The 18,033-nt window shown below is 46.0% G+C and overlaps 1 protein-coding gene across 1 annotated transcript in view; it reads left to right on the top strand.

Annotated features, from left to right (window-relative positions):
- LOC121532103 (integrin alpha-11) overlaps nucleotides 1-18,033 on the top strand; it is a 107,901-nt gene that overhangs the window by 72,676 nt on the left and 17,192 nt on the right. Inside the window, exons 12-16 of the mRNA XM_041837805.2 lie at nucleotides 947-1,095; nucleotides 2,007-2,150; nucleotides 14,890-15,093; nucleotides 15,234-15,364; nucleotides 15,478-15,641. Coding sequence (XP_041693739.1) covers nucleotides 947-1,095; nucleotides 2,007-2,150; nucleotides 14,890-15,093; nucleotides 15,234-15,364; nucleotides 15,478-15,641 — 792 coding nt within the window. The remainder of the gene's footprint in view (nucleotides 1-946; nucleotides 1,096-2,006; nucleotides 2,151-14,889; nucleotides 15,094-15,233; nucleotides 15,365-15,477; nucleotides 15,642-18,033) is intronic.

Here is an 18,033-nt window from a genome sequence, read left to right as displayed (position 1 = left end):
CCTCTTTCTATTCTCGTTAGAGCCAGTTTGCGCTGTTCTGTGAAGGGAGTAGTACACAGCGTTGTACGAGATCTTCAGTTTCTTGGCAATTTCTCACATGGAATAGCCTTCATTTCTCAGAACAAGAATAGACTGATGAGTTTCAGAAGAAAGTTCTTTGTTTCTGGCTATTTTGAGCCTGTAATCGAACCCACAATTGCTGATGCTCCAGATACTCAACTAGTCTCAAGAAGGCCAGTTTTATTGCTTATTTAATCAGCACAACAGTTTTCAGCTGTGCTAACATAATTGCAAAAGGGTTTTCTAACGATCAATTAGCCTTTTAAAATGATAAACTTGGATTAGCAAACACAACGTGCCATTGGAACACAGGACTGATTGTTGCTGATAATGGGTCTCTGTACGCCTATGTAGATATTCCATAAAAATCAGCCGTTTCCAGCTACAATAGCCATTTACAACATTAACAATGTCTACGCTGTATTTCTGATCAAGTTTATGTTATTTTAATGGACAAAAAAAGTGCTTTTCTTTCGAAAACAAGGACATTTCTAAGTGACCCCAGACTTTGGAACGGTGGTGTACATTTCAACAAACATTAATGACATCACACTTGCTCTGACCCACAAGTTCCTCACCTATCCTGCCCGTCTCACAATAACATTTTCTCTAATTTCTCATCCTTTGAATATCTCCTGTGCTTGTAATACTTTATGCCATATGGCTTCAAATTGTACTATTTTGTTTCACTCTGTAGCCCACATCTTTTCAATATTTAGATAATAATGCATTTGAATCATCCACTGTCTTAACGATGGAGGGTCATTTGATTTCCAGTTTTTAAGCAAACGTTTTTTCAAAATGGTTATCACACTGCACCCTCATAACTGCCCATAACTTTTGGACAGTGCCTTCAGAAAGTGTATCCTTGTGTCCAATCTCCCAGGTTACACAGTAAACTCAGTGGTGTCGGCCAAAGGCAGGCAGCTCTATGTTGCTGGAGCCCCCCGCTTCAACCACACTGGCAAAGTCATCATCTTTACCCTGAGAAACAATGGCAACCTCACCATCCTACACTCACTCAAGGGCCAGCAGGTGAGACACACAGAGATAGATGATTAATACAAGTGGGCCAAGGACTGAACCTTGGGGGAAACCATTACAGGCAGGTGCTTGAGTTCATTTGCCTAAGTTTAAAAACAAACACACACCAACACGACACACCGACACTGACAGTGACACCCACACACATACACCGACACACACGCACACACTAACACACACACACACACACTGGCTCTACGTGTCGAGCTTGTGTGCACACATGTGTGACACATGGGAGTCTTCATTACATTATGGTCTAGACTCGGCTGCCCGGTCCAGATGGCCTTCGTCTCACTGGCCCATGTGCTTCTCATCTGTATACATCCAATCAAAACAGGGTTTGCTACTGAGCACATACACATCGCCCCGGGCAACAGGCTCCCAGTAAACAAGGGCTAACCACTGTGTCAGACCAGACTGTTGTTTGGGAGATGGAGGGAGGGAGGGAGAGGGGTAGAGGGGTAGAGTCCTAGAGTCGGTGCTGCGCATTCCTGAGGGGATATTAGAAATGCAGTACTCCTCTAGGATTAACTGCGGCTGCTGTGGTGTTTTCTGTGGTAGCCTGAGGCCACTGGGGCCAGATTTACAGTAAGCTTGTGCGGCAGGGATGTGTTAGGTGGTGCATCCTGTCTCAGATGCCTCCCCTTCCCTCTTACACTCCTTCCTGTCTGGTGGGGTCTGTGGGCTAAAAATAAGATTAGGGGAATTAAATGGACTTGATATGAATGGGGTTTTCCCCTCACTGGATGCTATTGGCAGTAATTGTACTGTGTTAATTTAACACTTTTCAAATTGTGATATGGTTCGGGTTAAATGTGAACATAGATATAAATGAGTCACTGTTATGCACATTTGAGTAGAGTATAAATGGCTTGACTCTTTGTCATATGGTGTGTCTGTAGATTGGGTCATACTACGGGAGTGAGCTAGCTCCTCTGGACATCGATGGGGACGGTGTGACGGACTTCCTCCTGGTGGCAGCACCCATGTTCTTCAGTAAGGGCTGGGAGAGGGGCAAGGTCTACATCTACAGGGTGACTCAGCAGGTGAGAACCAGGAGAAGTGAATTGGAGTGTACATGTACACTATACACTACCGTTCAAAAGTTTGGGGTCACTTAGAAATGTCCTTGTTTTCGAAAGAAAAGCAATTTTTTTGTCCATTAAAATAACATCAACTTGATCAGAAATACAGTGTAGACATTGTTAATGTTGTAAATGGCTATTGTAGCTGGAAACGGCTGATTTCTAATGGAATATCTACATATGTCACGAACGTTCAATGACTCGTGGAACCAAGTCGCAGCGTGATAAGCGTACATTTTATTACGTACTTAACACGACACAAAACAACAAACAAACGATACGTGAAGTCCTAGGTTACACAAAACAAACCTTTACGGAACAAGATCCCACCCCGACTAGTGCCAAACAGGCTGCCTAAGTATGGTTCCCAATCAGAGACAACGAGCTACAGCTGCCTCTGATTGGGAACCACCCTGGCCAACATAGATCTACACGATCTAGAAAACACAACATAGAAAATATGACATAGAAACTCCACACCCTGGCTCAACATTTAAGAGTCCCCAGAGCCAGGGCGTGACAGTACCCCCCCCAAAGGCGCGGACTGCGACCGCGCCACACAAACACAACAGGGTAGGGGCCGGGTGGGCATTCCGCCTCAGAGGTGGATCCGGCTCCGGGCGTGACCACCACTTTCTCTCCACCTCCCCGTTGCGCCCCTGGTCTGGTCTGGCACCGCTGACTGGAGCTGGACCCGACGACGGTGGATCGATCTGTACAGGCTCCGGACTGGAGCCGCTGGCCGGAGCTGGACTGGGCACCGGTGGGAGCGGATTGCTCTGGCTCGGAGTGGATCCGCTGACAGGAATTGGACCGGATCCCCGGTGGGAGCGGATTGCTCTGGCTCCGGAGTGGAGCAGCTGACCGGTGCCGGACCAGGCACCGGTGGAACAGGCACGGGCCGTGCCGGACTGGACACACGCACCACTGGCTTGGTGCGGGGAGCAGGAACGGGCCGGACCGGGCTGACGACGCGCACCACTGGCTTGGTGCGGGGAGCAGGAACGGACCGGGCTGACGACGTGCACCACTGGCTTGGTGCGGGGAGCAGGAACGGGCCGGACCGGGCTGATGACGCGCACCACTGGCTTGGTGCGGGGAGCAGGAACGGGCCGGACCGGGTTACGGCGCGCACCACTGGCTGGTGCGGGGGAGCAGGAACGGGCCGGACCGGGCTGGCGACGCGCACCACTGGCTTGGTGCGAGGGCAGGAACAGGCCGGACCGGGCTGGCGACGCGCACCACTGGCTTGGCGCGAGGGACAGGAACAGGCCGGACCGGACTGGAACACGCACCACTGGCTTGGTGCGGGGAGCAGGAACAGGCCGGGCTGGACTGGGAACACGCACCACTGGCTTGGTGCGGGGAGCCAGAACGGGCCGGGCCGGACTGTGGAGGCGGACTGGAGGTCTGGAGCGGAGAGCTGACACAACCTGTCCTGGCTGAATGCCTACTTCCACACAATACGTGTGAGGCATCAGCACAGGACGTACGGGGCTGTGCACTCGTACTGGCACTACAGCACGTGGCACTGGCGCAGGATATACGGGACCGAGGAGGCGTACTGGAGACCACGAGCGTTGAGCCGGCACACCCCGTCCTGGCTGAATGCCCATCTTTGCACGACATGTGCGTGGTGCTAGCACAGGACGTACAGGACTGTGCCGGAACACTCGCGGCACAGTACGTGGCTCCGCATAACACGGAGCCTGCCCAGTCACACGCTTCCTAGCCTGAGTACGGGGAGTTGGCTCTGCTCTAACCCTAGGCTCCGCTAACCACCCTTTTAGCCCCCCCAAAAAATGTTCTTGGGGCTGTCTCTCGGGCTTCCTCCTCGGCCGGTACCCTCTGCGTTGCCGCTGCTCCTCTCTATAGCGCGCCTCCACAGTCTCCTCCCAAGGACAGCGATCCATGCCGGCCTGAATCTCCTCCCAAGTCCAGGATCCCTTCCCGTCCAGGATCTCCTCCCAGGTCCAGGCTGTCTGTTCCTGGACACGCTGCTTGGTCCTCTTTTGGTGGGATCTTCTGTCACGAACGTTCAATGACTCGTGGAACCAAGGCGCAGCGTGATAAGCGTACATTTTATTACGTACTTAACCCGACACAAAACAACAAACAAACGATACGTGAAGTCCTAGGTTACACAAAACAAACCTTTACGGAACAAGATCCCACACCGACTAGTGCCAAACAGGCTGCCTAAGTATGGTCCCCAATCAGAGACAACGAGATACAGCTGCCTCTGATTGGGAACCACCCTGGCCAACATAGATCTAAACGATCTAGAACATAAACATAGAAAATATAACACAAAAACTACACACCCTGGCTCAACATTTCAGAGTCCCCAGAGCCAGGGCGTGACAGTACCCCCCCCCCAAAGGCGCGGACTGCGACCGCGCCACACAAACACAACAGGGTAGGGGCCGGGTGGGCATTCCGCCTCCCAAAATTTTCTTGGGGCTGTCTCTCGGGCTTCCTCCTCGGCCGGTACCCTCTGCGTTGCCGCTGCTCCTCTCTATAGCGCGCCTCCACAGTCTCCTCCCAAGGACGGCGATCCATTCCGGCCTGAATCTCCTCCCAAGTCCAGGATCCCTTCCCGTCCAGGATCTCCTCCCAGGTCCAGGCTGTCTGTTCCTGGACACGCTGCTTGGTCCTCTTTTGGTGGGATCTTCTGTCACGAACGTTCAATGACTCGTGGAACCAAGGCGCAGCGTGATAAGCGTACATTTTATTACGTACTTAACCCGACACAAAACAACAAACAAACGATACGTGAAGTCCTAGGTTACACAAAACAAACCTTTACGGAACAAGATCCCACCCCGACTAGTGCCAAACAGGCTGCCTAAGTATGGTTCCCAATCAGAGACAACGAGCTACAGCTGCCTCTGATTGGGAACCACCCTGGCCAACATAGATCTACACGATCTAGAAAACACAACATAAAAAATATGACATAGAAACTCCACACCCTGGCTCAACATTTAAGAGTCCCCAGAGCCAGGGCGTGACAACATAGGCGTACAGAGACCATTATCAGCAACCATCAGTCCTGTGTTCCAATGGCACGTTGCGATTGCTAATCCAAGTTTATCATTTTAAAAGGCTAATTGATCGTTAGAAAATCCTTTTGCAATTATGTTAGCACAGCTGAAAACTGTTGTGCTGATTAAAGAAGCAATAAAACTGGCCTTCTTGAGACTAGTTGAGTATCTGGAGCATCAGCAATCGTGGGTTCGATTACAGGCTCAAAATAGCCAGAAACAAAGAACTTTCTTCTGAAACTCATCAGTCTATTCTTGTTCTGAGAAATGAAGACTATCCATGCGAGAAATTGCCAAGAAACTGAAGATCTCGTACAACGCTGTGTACTACTCCCTTCACATAACAGCGCAAACTGGCTCTAACGAGAATAGAAAGAGGAGTGGGAGGCCCCGGTGCACAACTAAGCAAGAGGACAAATACATTAGAGTGTCTAGTTTGAGAAACAGGCACCACACAGGTCCTCAACTGGCAGCTTCATTAAATAGTACCCGCAAAACACCAGTCTCAACGTCAACAGTGAAGAGGCGACTCCGGGATGCTTACCTTCTAGGCAGAGTTGCAAAGAAAAAGCCATATCTCAGACTGCCCATCTTAATCTTTTCTTTTTGTTGGCCAGTCTGAGATATGGCTTTTGGATTAGCAAACACAACGTGCCATTGGAACACAGGACTGGCCTCTGTACGCCTATGTAGATATTCCATAAAAAATCAGCCATTTTCCAGCTACAATAGCCATTTACAACATTAACAATGTCTAAACTGTATTTCTGATCAATTTGATGTTATTTTCACGGACAAAAAATTTGCTTTTCTTTTGAAAACAAGGACATTTCTAAGTGACACTAAACTTTTGAACGGTAGTGTATATATAAAGGTATGTGGACACCCCTTCAAATTAGTGGATTTGGCTATTTCAGCCACACCCGTTGCTGACAGGTGAATAAAATCGACCACACATCCATGCAATCTCCATAGACAAGCAATGGCAGTAGAATGGCCTTACTGAACAGCTCAGTGACTTTCAACGTGGCACTGTCATAGGATGCTACCTTTCCAACAAGTCAGTTGGTCAAATTTCTGCCCTGCTAGAGCTGCCCTGGTCAACTGTAAGTCAATCAATTTTCAATCAATTTTATTTTATATAGCCCTTCTTACATCAGCTAATATCTCAAAGTGCTGTACAGAAACCCAGCCTAAAACCCCAAACAGCTAGTAATGCAGGTGTAGAAGCACGGTGGCTAGGAAAAACTCCCTAGAAAGGCGAAAACCTAGGAAGAAACCTAGAGAGGAACCAGGCTATGAGGGGTGGCCAGTCCTCTTCTGGCTGTGCCGGGTGAAGATTATAACAGAACCATGCCAAGATGTTCAAAAATTTTCATAAGTGACAAGCATGGTCAAATAATAATCAGGAATAAATCTCAGTTGGCTTTTCATAGCCGATCATTAAGAGTTGAAAACAGCAGGTCTGGGACAGGTAGGGGTTCCATAACCGCAGGCAGAACAGTTGAAACTGGAATAGCAGCAAGGCCAGGCGGACTGGGGAAAGCAAGGAGTCACCACGGCCGGTAGTCCCGACGTATGGTCCTAGGGCTCAGGTCTCTCAGTTGGCTTTTCATAGCCGATCATTAGGAGTTGAAAACAGCAGGTCTGGGACAGGTAGGGGTTTCGTAACCGCAGGCAGAACAGTTGAAACTGGAATAGCAGCAAGGCCAGGCGGACTGGGGACAGCAAGGTGTCATCATGCCCGGTAGTCCTGACGTATGGTCCTAGGGGCTCAGGTTCTCAGAGAGAAAGAGAGAACGAGAGAATTAGAGAGAGCATACTTAAATTCACACAGGACACTGGATAAGACAGGAGAAGTACTCCAGGTATAACCAACTAACCCCAGCCCCCCGACACATAAACTACTGCAGCATAAATACTGGAGACTGAGACAGGAGCGGTCCGGAGACACTGTGGCCCCATCCGGAGAAACCCCCGGACAGGGCCAAACAGGAAGGATATAACCCCACCCACTCTGCCAAAGCACAGCCCCCGCACCACTAGAGGGATATCCTCAACCACCAACTTACAATCCTGAGACAAGGCCGAGTATAGCCCACAGAGGTCTCCACCACAGCACAAACCAAAGGGGGCGCCAACCCAGACAGGAAGATCACGTCAGTAACTCAACCCACTCAAGTGACGCACCCCTCCCAGGGACGGCATGAAAGAGCACCAGCAAGCCAGTGACTCAGCCCCTGCAACAGGGCTAGAGGCAGAGAACCCCAGTGGAGAGGGGAACCGGCCTGGCAGAGACAGCAAGGGCTGTTCGTTGCTCCAGAGCCTTTCCGTTCACCTTCACACTCCTGGGCCAGACTACACTCAATCATATGACCTACTGAAGAGATAAGTCTTCAGTAAAGACTTAAAGGTTGAGACCGAGTCTGCGTCTCTCACATGGGTAGGCAGACTGTTCCATAAAAATGGAGATCTATAGGAGAAAGCCCTGCCTCCCGCTGTTTGCTTAGAAATTCTAGGGACAATTAGGAGGCCTGCGTCTTGTGACCGTAGCGTACGTATTGGTATGTGCGGCAGGACCAACTCGGAAAGATAGGTAGGAGCAAGCCCATGTAACGCTTTATAGGTTAACAGTAAAACCTTGAAATCAGCCCTTGCCTTAACAGGAAGCCAGTGTAGGGAAGCTAGCACTGGAGTAATATGATCAAATTTCTTGGTTCTAGTCAGGATTCTAGCAGCCGTATTTAGCACTAACTGAAGTTTATTTAGTGCTTTATCCGGGTAGCCGGAAAATAGAGCATTGCAGTAGTCTAACCTAGAAGTAACAAATGCATGGATTAATTTTTTCTGCATCATTTTTGGACAGAAAATTTCTGATTTTTGCAATGTTACGTAGATGGAAAAAAGCTGTCCTTGAAACAGTCTTGATATGTTCGTCAAAAGAGAGATCAGGGTCAAGAGTAACGCTCGAGGTCCTTCACAGTTTTATTTGAGACGACTTTACAACCATCAAGATGAATTGTCAGATTTAACAGAAGATCTCTTTGTTTCTTGGGACCTAGAACAAGCATCTCTGTTTTGTCCGAGTTTAAAAGTAAAAGTTTTCAGCCATCCACTTCCTTATGTCTGAAACACAGGCTTCTAGCGAGGGCAATTTTGGGGCTTCACCATGTTTCATTGAAATGTACAGCTGTGTGTCATCCGCATAGCAGTGAAAGTTAACATTATGTTTTCGAATAACATCCCCAAGAGGTAAAATATATAGTGAAAACAATAGTGGTCCTAAAACGGAACCTTGAGGAACACCGAAATGTACAGTTGATTTGTCGGAGGACAGACCATTCACAGAGACAAACTGATATCTTTCCGACAGGTAAGATCTAAACCAGGCCAGAACTTGTCCGTGTAGACCAATTTGGGTTTCCAGTCTCTCCAAAAGAATGTGGTGATCGATGGTGTCAAAGGCAGCACTAAGGTCTAGTAGCACGAGGACAGATGCAGAGCCTCGGTCTGACGCCATTAAAAGGTCATTTACCACCTTCACAAGTGCAGTCTCAGTGCTATGATGGGGTCTAAAACCAGACTGAAGCATTTCGTATACATTGTTTGTCTTCAGAAAGGCAGTGAGTTGCTGCGCAACAGCTTTTTTCTAAAATTTTTTGAGAGGAATGGAAGATTCGATATAGGCCGATAGTTTTTTATATTTTCCGGGTCAAGGTTTGGCTTTTTCAAGAGGGCTTTATCACTGCCACTTTTAGTGAGTTTGGTACACATCCGGTGGATAGAGAGCTGTTTATTATGTTCAACATAGGAGGGCCAAGCACAGGAAGCAGCTCCTTCAGCAGTTTAGTAGGAATAGGATCCAGTATGCAGCTTGAAGGTTTAGAGGCCATGATTATTTTCATCATTGTGTCAAGAGATATAGTACTAAAACACTTAAGTGTCTCTCCCGATCCCAGGCCCTCGCAGAAATCTGTGCAGATCCAGGACAGCTAAGCCCTGGAGGAATACGCAGATTCAAAGAGGAGTCCGTAATTTGCTTTCTAATGGTCATGATCTTTTCCTCAAAGAAGTTCATGAATTTATTACTGCTGAAGTGAAAGCCATCCTCTCTTGGGGAATGCTGCTTTTTAGTTAGCTTTGCAACAGTATCAAAAAGAAATTTTGGATTATTCTTATTTTCCTCGATTAAGTTGGAAAAGTAGGATGATCGAGCAGCAGTGAGGGCTCTTCGGTACTGCACGGTACTGTCTTTCCAAGCTAGTCGGAAGACTTCCAGTTTGGTGTGGCGCCATTTCCGTTCCAATTTCCTGGAAGCTTGCTTCAAAGCTCGGGTATTTTCTGTATACCAGGGAGCTAGTTTCTTATGACAAATGTTTTTCGTTTTTAGGGGTGCAACTGCATCTAGGGTATTGCGCAAGGTTAAATTGAGTTCCTCAGTTAAGTGGTTAACTGATTTTTGTCCTCTGACGTCCTTGGGTAGGCAGAAGGAGTCTGGAAGGGCATCAAGGAATTTTTGTGTTGTCTGAGAATTTATAGCACGACTTTTGATGCTCCTTGGTTGGGGTCTGAGCAGATTATTTGTTGCGATTGCAAACGTAATAAAATGGTGGTCCGATAGTCCAGGATTTTGTGGAAAAACATTAAGATCTACAACATTTATTCCATGGGACAAAACTAGGTCCAGAGTATGACTGTGGCAGTGAGTAGGTCCAGAGACATGTTGGACAAAACCCACTGAGTCGATGATGGCTCCGAAAGACTTTTGGAGTGGGTCTGTGGACTTCTCCATGTGAATATTAAAATCACCAAAAATTAGAATATGATCTGCTATGACTACAAGGTCTGATAGGAATTCAGGAAACTCAGAGAGGAACGCTGTATATGGCCCAGGAGGCCTGTAAACAGTAGCTATAAAAAGTGATTGAGTAGGCTGCATAGATTTCATGACTAGAAGCTCAAAAGATGAAAACGCCATTTTTTTTTTGTAAATTTAAATTTGCTATCGTAAATGTTAGCAACACCTCCGCCCTTGCGGGATGCACGGGGAATATGGTCACTAGTGTAACCAGGAGGTGAGGCCTCATTTAACACAGCAAATTCATCAGGCTTAAGCCATGTTTCAGTCAGGCCAATCACATCAAGATTATGATCAGTGATTAGTTCATTGACTATGACTGCCTTTGAAGTGAGGGATCTAACATTAAGTAACCCTATTTTGAGATGTGAGGTATCACGATCTCTTTCAATAATGGCAGGAATGGAGGAGGTCTTTATCCTAATAAGATTGCTAGGGTGAACACCGCCATGTTTAGTTTTGCCCAACCTAGGTCGAGGCACAGACACAGTCTCAATGGGTATGGCTGAGCTGACTACACTGACTATGCTATTGGCAGACTCCACTAAGCTGGCAGGTTGGCTAACAGCCTGCTGCCTGGCCTGCACCCTATTTCACTGTGGGGCTAGAGGAGTTAGAGCCCTATCTATGTTGGTAGATAAGAGGAGAGCACCCCTCCAGCTAGGATGGAGTCCGTCACTCCTCAGCAGGTCAGGCTTGGTCCTGTTTGTGGGTGAGTCCCAGAAAGAGGGCCAATTATCCACAAATGTTATCTTTTGGGAGGGGCAGAAAACAGTTTTCAACCAGCGATTGAGTGCTGAGACTCTGCTGTAGAGCTCGTCACTTCCCCTAACTGGGAGGGGGCCAGAGACAATTACTCGATGCCGACACATCTTTCTAGCTAATTTACACACTGAAGCTATGTTGCACTTGGTGACCTCTGACTGTTTCATCCTAACATCGTTGGTGCCGACGTGGATAACAATATCTCTATACTCTCTACACTCGCCAGTTTTAGCTTTAGCCAGCACCATCTTTAGATTAGCCTTAACGTCGGTAGCCCTGCCCCCTGGTAAACAGTGTATGATCGCTGGGTGATTCGTTTTAAGTCTAATACTGCGGGTAATGGAGTCGCCAATGACTAGGGTTTTCAATTTGTCAGAGCTAATGGTGGGAGCCTTCGGCGTCTCAGACCCCGTAACGGGAGGAGTAGAGACAAGAGAAGACTCAGACTCAGACTCCGACTCGCTACATAATGGGGAAAACCGGTTGAAGGTTTCTGTCGGCTGAATGAGCGACACCGGTTGAGCATTCCAACAGTATTTCCCTCCAGAAGCCATGAGAAAGTTGTCCGGCTGCGGGGACTGTGCGGGGGATTTATACTAACGTTACTGTCTGTACTTACTGGTGGCACAGACGCTGTTTCTTCCTTTCCTACACTGAAATTACCCTTGCCTAACGATTGCGTCTGAAGCTGGGCTTGTAGCACAGCTATTCTCGCCGTAAGGCGATCGTTCTCCTGTATATTATGAGTACAGCGACTGCAATTAGAAGACATCATGTTAATGTTACTACTTAGCTTCGGCTGTTGAAGATGTTGACGAACCATGTCCAGATAAAGCGTCCGGAGTGAAAAAAGTTGAATAAGGGAAAAAAAGTTGCGATGGAAAAATGGAAAATAAAGTAAAATTGGCAGCTAAAACGCACAGGAAAATGACTCTTCTGTCTCGGGATAAAACGGGATAAAACGTCCGGGGTGAAAAAGTTTAACGAAAAAAGATGAGTGAGGACAAAACTAAAAAGTTGGTAAATTTGTTGAACACAGATATTGATTAAACGTTTATTAAAAGTAAAACGTGAATAGTTTGGCAGGTAGCCAAGTAGCAACAAACAGCACAGCAGCACGGAGACAATGCGGAAGCGAGACGGAAGTCACGTGTCACAACAGCTCAATAGGAACTATGAAAACTCACTAACAACTCACTGTTATTGTGAAGTGGAGACGTCTAGGAGCAACACGACTCAGCCGCGAAGTGGTAGGCCACACAAGCTCACAGAACGGGACTGCTGAGTGCTGAAGTGTGTAGCGTGTAAAAAGTGTCTGTCCTTGGTTGCGACACTCACTAACGAGTTGCAAACTGCCTCTGGAAGCAACGTCAGCACAAGAACTGTTAGTCGGGAGCTTCATGAAATGGTTTTCCATGGCCGAGCAGCCGCACATAAGCCTAAGATCACCATGCGCAATGCCAAGTGTCGGCTGGAGTGATGTAAAGCTCGCCGCCATTGGATTCTGGAGCAGTAGAAACGCGTTCTCTGGAGTGATGAATCATGCTTCTCCATTTGGCAGTCCGACCGACAAATCTGGGTTTGGCGGATGCCAGGAGAACGCTACCTGCCCCAATGCATAGTGCCAACTGTAAAGTTTGGTGGAGGAGGAATAATGGTCTGGGACTGTTTTTCATGGTTTGGGCTAGGCCCCTTAGTACCAGTGAAGGGAAATCTTAACGCTACAGCATACAATGACATTCTAGACTAATTCTGCTAAATGGCATATTATATTATTATTATTACAATGACATTCTAGACGATTCTGCGCTTCCAACTTTGTGTCAACAGTTTGGGGAAGGCCCTTTCCTGTTTCAGCATGACAATGCACCTGTGTACAAAGCAAGGTTCATACAGAAATTGTTTGTCGAGATCGGTGTGGAAGAACTTGCACAGAGCCCTGACCTCAACCCCATCGAACACCTTTGGGATGAATTGGAACGCCGACTGTGTGCCAGGCCTAATCGCCCAACATCAGTGCCCGAACTAATGCTCTTGTGGCTGAATGGAAGAAAGACCCCGCAGCAATGTTCCAACATATAGTGGAAAGCCTTCCCCGAAGAGTGGAGGCTGTTATAGCAGCAAAGGGAGGACCAACTCCATATTAATGCCTGTGATTTTGGAATGAGATGTTTGACGTGCAGGTGTCCCCATACTTTTGGTCATGTAGTGTATGTACACTACCGGTCAAAAGTTTTAGAACACCTACTCACTCATTCAAGGGTTTTTCTTTATTTTTACTATTTTCTACATTGTAGAATAATACTGAAGACATCAAAACTATGAAATTACACATATGGAATCATGTAGTAACCTAAAAAGTGTTAAACAAATCAAAATATATTTTAAATTTGAGATTCTTCAAATAGCCACCCTTTGCCTTGATAACAGAAATGTACACTCTTGGCATTCTCTCAACCAGCTTCACCTGGAATGCTATTCCAACAGTCATGATGGAGTTCCCACATATGCTGAGCACTTGTTGGCTGCTTTTCCTTCACTCTGCGGTCCGACTCATCCCAAACCATCTCAATTTGGTTGAGGTCGGGGGATTGTGGAGGCCAGGACATCTGATGCAGCACTCCATCACTCTCCTTCTTGTTAAAATAGCCCTTACATGGCCTGGAGGTGTGTTTAGGGTCATTGTCCTGATGAAAAACAAATGCAGAGATCATCCGTTCACCCACACCGCATCTCACAAAGACACAGCTGTTGGAACCAAAAATCTCCAATTTGGACTCCAGACCAAAGGACACATTTCCACCGGTCTAATGTCCATTGCTTGTGTTTCTTGGCCCAAGCAAGTCTCTTCTTCTTATTGGTGTCCTATAGTAGTGGTTTCTTTGCAGCAATTCGACAATGAAGACATGATTCACAGAGTCTCTTCTTTACAGTTGATGTTGAGATGTGTCTGTTACTTGAACTCTGTGAAGCATTTATTTGGGCTGTAATTTCTGAGGCTGGTAACTCTAATGAACTTATCTTCTGCAGCAGAGGTAACTCTGGATCTTCCATTCCTGTGGCGGTCCTCATGAGAGCCAGTTTCATCATAGCGCTTGATGGTTTTTGCGACTGCACTTGAAGAAACTTTCAAAGTTCTTGAAATGTTCCGTATTGACTGACCTTCATGTCTTAAAGTAATGATGGACTGTCATTTCTCTTTGCTTATTTGAGCTGTTCTTGCCATAATATGGACTTTTACCAAATAGGGCTATCTTCTGTATACCCCCCCTACCTTGTCACAACACAACTGATTGGCTCAAATGCATTAAGAAGGAAAGAAATTCCACGAATTAACTTTTAAGAAGGCACACCTGTTAATTGAAATGCATTCCAGGTGACTACCTCATGAAGCTTGTTGAGAGAATGCCAAGAGTGTGTAAAGCTGTCATCAAGGCAAAGGGTGGCTATTTGAAGAATCTCAAATATAAAATATTTGTCACAACACAACTGATTGGCTCAAATGCATTAAGAAGGAAAGCAATTCCACAAATTAACTTTTAAGAAGGCACACCTGTTAATTGAAAAAGCATTCCAGGTGACTACCTCATGAAGCTTGTTGAGAGAATGCCAAGAGTGTGTAAAGCTGTCATCAGCAAAAGGTGGCTATTTGAAGAATCTCAAATATAAAATATATTTTGATTTGTTTAACACTTTTTTGGTTACTACATGATTCCATATGTGTTATTTCATAGTTTTGATGTCTTCACTATAATTCTACAATGTATAAAATAGTAAAAATAAAGAAAAGCCCTTGAATGAGTAGGTGTTCTAAAACTTTTGACCAGTAGTGTATGTCAATAGGTTATTTTGGCCATGGACAAATGTGAGTAAATGTGAGAAAATGTATGGTACTGTATGTCTCTGAAAATGGTCATGTCTGTTTTACTGTATTCGTGTGTAAGTGTTGTGTATGTGTGTTAAGTCATCACTGACCCAGGCTCACATGACCTCTCTCTCTCTTTTTCTCGTTCTCTTTCTCTCTCTACAGAGCCATTTCATTTTGGAAGGGACCCTTGAAGTCCCCGACCAGTCCCAGAACTCTCGTTTTGGCGGAGCGATGGCCCCCATCCCTGATATGAATGGTGACTCGTACAGTGAGGTTGTGGTGGGAGCTCCTCTAGAGGACGACCACCAGGGGGCCATCTACCTGTTCTACGGCCAGCTCAGTGGCATACAACACAAATACAGACAGGTGAGCTCAGTGGCATACAACCCCTAGTAATGCAGTGGATTATTCAGAACCAATACTAAAAGTATTTTTGCTGTCTCACTAACTGGGTTTTTCCCCTCCCTCCCTCCCTCCCTCCCTCCCTCCCTCCCTCTCTCTCTTAGAGAATTGGAGCAGCATGCTTCTCTGCTGGTCTGCAGTATTTTGGCCGTAGTGTTCATGGGGTGATGGATGTCAATGAAGACGGGTTGGTGGACTTGGCTGTGGGCGCGTTGGGTGCAGCAGTACTGATCTGGTTAGTGACACACACTCACCCCAACACACTCCCATACTATTGCAGTCCCATCATGCTCACGCACACACACACACACACTGGTAATGGCCCTCATGCCCCTTGTCTTCCCTCAGGTCTCGCAGTGTGGTGCGCATCCAAGCCAAAGCCACTTTTGAACCTGAAAAAATCAACACCTTCAACAAGGACTGCCGCAGGGGAGGCAAGGACGTCACCTGCATGTCTGCCATCGTGTGTCTCAGTCTGGATGCCAGGACTCAGATGCAGAGCCATGGAGTGGGTGTGTTTGGTCTATTTGGGCATTATTACTGAATGAAAAGTGTTGGAATGAGTGTGTGCGTGGCGTGTTAGTGTGTGCATGTGGTTTCATGTAGATTTTGGTTGGGAATCCTAACTCTTGGTTCATTGTGCTTTCTGCCTAGTTTCTGGCTGCTTATTGCAGTAAAGATTTGGGGGCACAAAGAGACCAACAAAACCTCAAGTACCACAGAGCAGAGCTGTTTACATAAAGATTCCCTTGTTCTCTCTCCATTACACTATGGGATGTTTTATGTGACTTTGTGAGAGAATGGGTACTAGTGAAACTTTAATCAGTCATCTGAGTTACCACTCCTCTCAAATCAAAATGCCATAATAAAAACAAAAATATGGTTAGCATTTTATACAGTGCAGCACTTCTTACTTTTACGTTGTACGTGTAAAACTCACCCCATCGTCCCACCAATGTGTGGCTCCAACTACACATTTGCTATCACAGTGGAGGGTGAGGAGTGATAGTGGCAATATGTAGCTGAGGAACCCACCCCCGTTTACACTCCTATTTCAATAGATGCCATGGGATCTGAGAATTGTAAGAATCAGGACTTTGGTTTAATCATGTCACAGTTCATTAGAACAGTGGGATTCACAGGTAATATGGCTTAATGCACACGTACACACGTGTGAGTAGGCTACAGTATAAGATTTATGGGTTTCTTGACTGAAGGCCTCAATAGACTGGTTACTTTCTAAAGCAGTGAAGAGTTACATGCTGGAAGCTGCTGCCCACCTGCACTTTGACCTTTTCATCTCAGCCGCACCCTGGTGTATATCACTTTATATTCATCCATTTGCTCAGAATAAGTGGACAGCAAAATAGGACAGGGACAGTATGTTATATGCATTGCTTCCCTTGAACTTCTTAGGGACAGTTACTTGGGTGGGGGGGCAGGTCCAAAATAGGGGAGAGTTATTGAAGTTTTTTTTTTTTGCTTTGGGGAGGGTTGTGTGATTTTTTTTTATTGGGCACATGGGAGGGTAGCGCATTTTTCCCCTGGTTTACATTCCCCATTTAGCAGGTTTTACTATATAATTTCTTCCATATAGGCACATTTCTGCTTGCATACGACTCCCCTATCAATGTGTTTTGGTAGTTCCCTTATGCACTACGCTTTCTGCCACACTTACTATACAGTCAACTCTATCCTGCCCTCTCTCCATAGTGACAATAGTGGTAGGTGGATTGTTTGTCCAGATCTGCAGTAGGTTAACTAGCAATCATACCACACATAAAATCATTCAAATCTGCACCAATTTTCTATTTAAATCCACAAGAACATAAAGCAATAGCTGATAGGCAGCAGAGAGGCCAGGTGTCTCGTTGCACATGAAATAATAATAAAGACATGTAGCTCAAAAAGCTCTCCTATTGCTCTTGTTTAGGCCATATAGATTTAATTTACTGTATAATGGATTCCCCTCCTCACATTTCTCAAAACAGTTTTAAAAAAATAGAATAGTGATTCATTTAATTAATATGAATCAATATTTTTTTTAATGATTATTTTTGACTAATTGAATGATGTGCTTCACCATTGTAGTAGTTGAGGCTCGGTTAAATTGCGGTGAATCAAATCATGGCCATCAAAATAATAATTTGTGAATCGCAAACAGTAAAAGTACATTTTCTTTGCTTTAGCCTTCCTTTCGAATTGTGTCCCTGCAAAACTCACTTTAAATTGATTTGGACATTCAATTTATGGGACATTGTAACTCAACAGATGCTAGTAGTCAGCCTGAAGTAAACACTTCTAAAGGTAAGACACAGAAGAAAGTATTCAGACCTCTTGACTTTTTCCACATTTTGTTACGTTACAGCCTTATTCTAAAATTGATTAAATAGTTTTTTCCCCTAATCAATCTACACACAATACCCCATAATGACAAAGCAAAAACAGGTTTTTAGAATTTTTGCAAATGTATTAAAAATAAAAACTGAAATATCACATTTACTCAGTAGTTTGTTCAAGTCCGGGCTCTGGCTGGGCCACTCAAGGAAATTCAGAGTTGTCCCGAAGCCACTCCTGTGTCGTCTTGGCTGTGTGCTTAGGGTCGTTATCCTGTTAGAAGGGAAACATTCGCCCCAGTCTGAGGTCCTGAGCGCTCTGGAGCAGGTTTTCATCAAGGATCTCTCTGTACTTTGCTCCGTTCATCTTTCCCTCGATCCTGACTAGTCTCCAAGTCCCTGCTGCTGAAAAACAACCCCACAGCATGATGCTGTCACCACCATGCTTCACTGTAGGGATGGTGCCAGGTTTCCTCCAGACGTGACGCTTGGCATTCAGGCCAAAGAGTTCAATTTGGTTTCATCAGACCAGAGAGTCTTGTTTCTCATGATCCGAGAGTCCTTTAGG

Source organism: Coregonus clupeaformis, chromosome 19 (assembly GCF_020615455.1).
Source record: "Coregonus clupeaformis isolate EN_2021a chromosome 19, ASM2061545v1, whole genome shotgun sequence".
NCBI lineage: Eukaryota > Metazoa > Chordata > Actinopteri > Salmoniformes > Salmonidae > Coregonus > Coregonus clupeaformis.
Note: the sequence above shows the minus strand (reverse complement) of the source record. Positions and strands in the feature narration are given on the sequence as shown.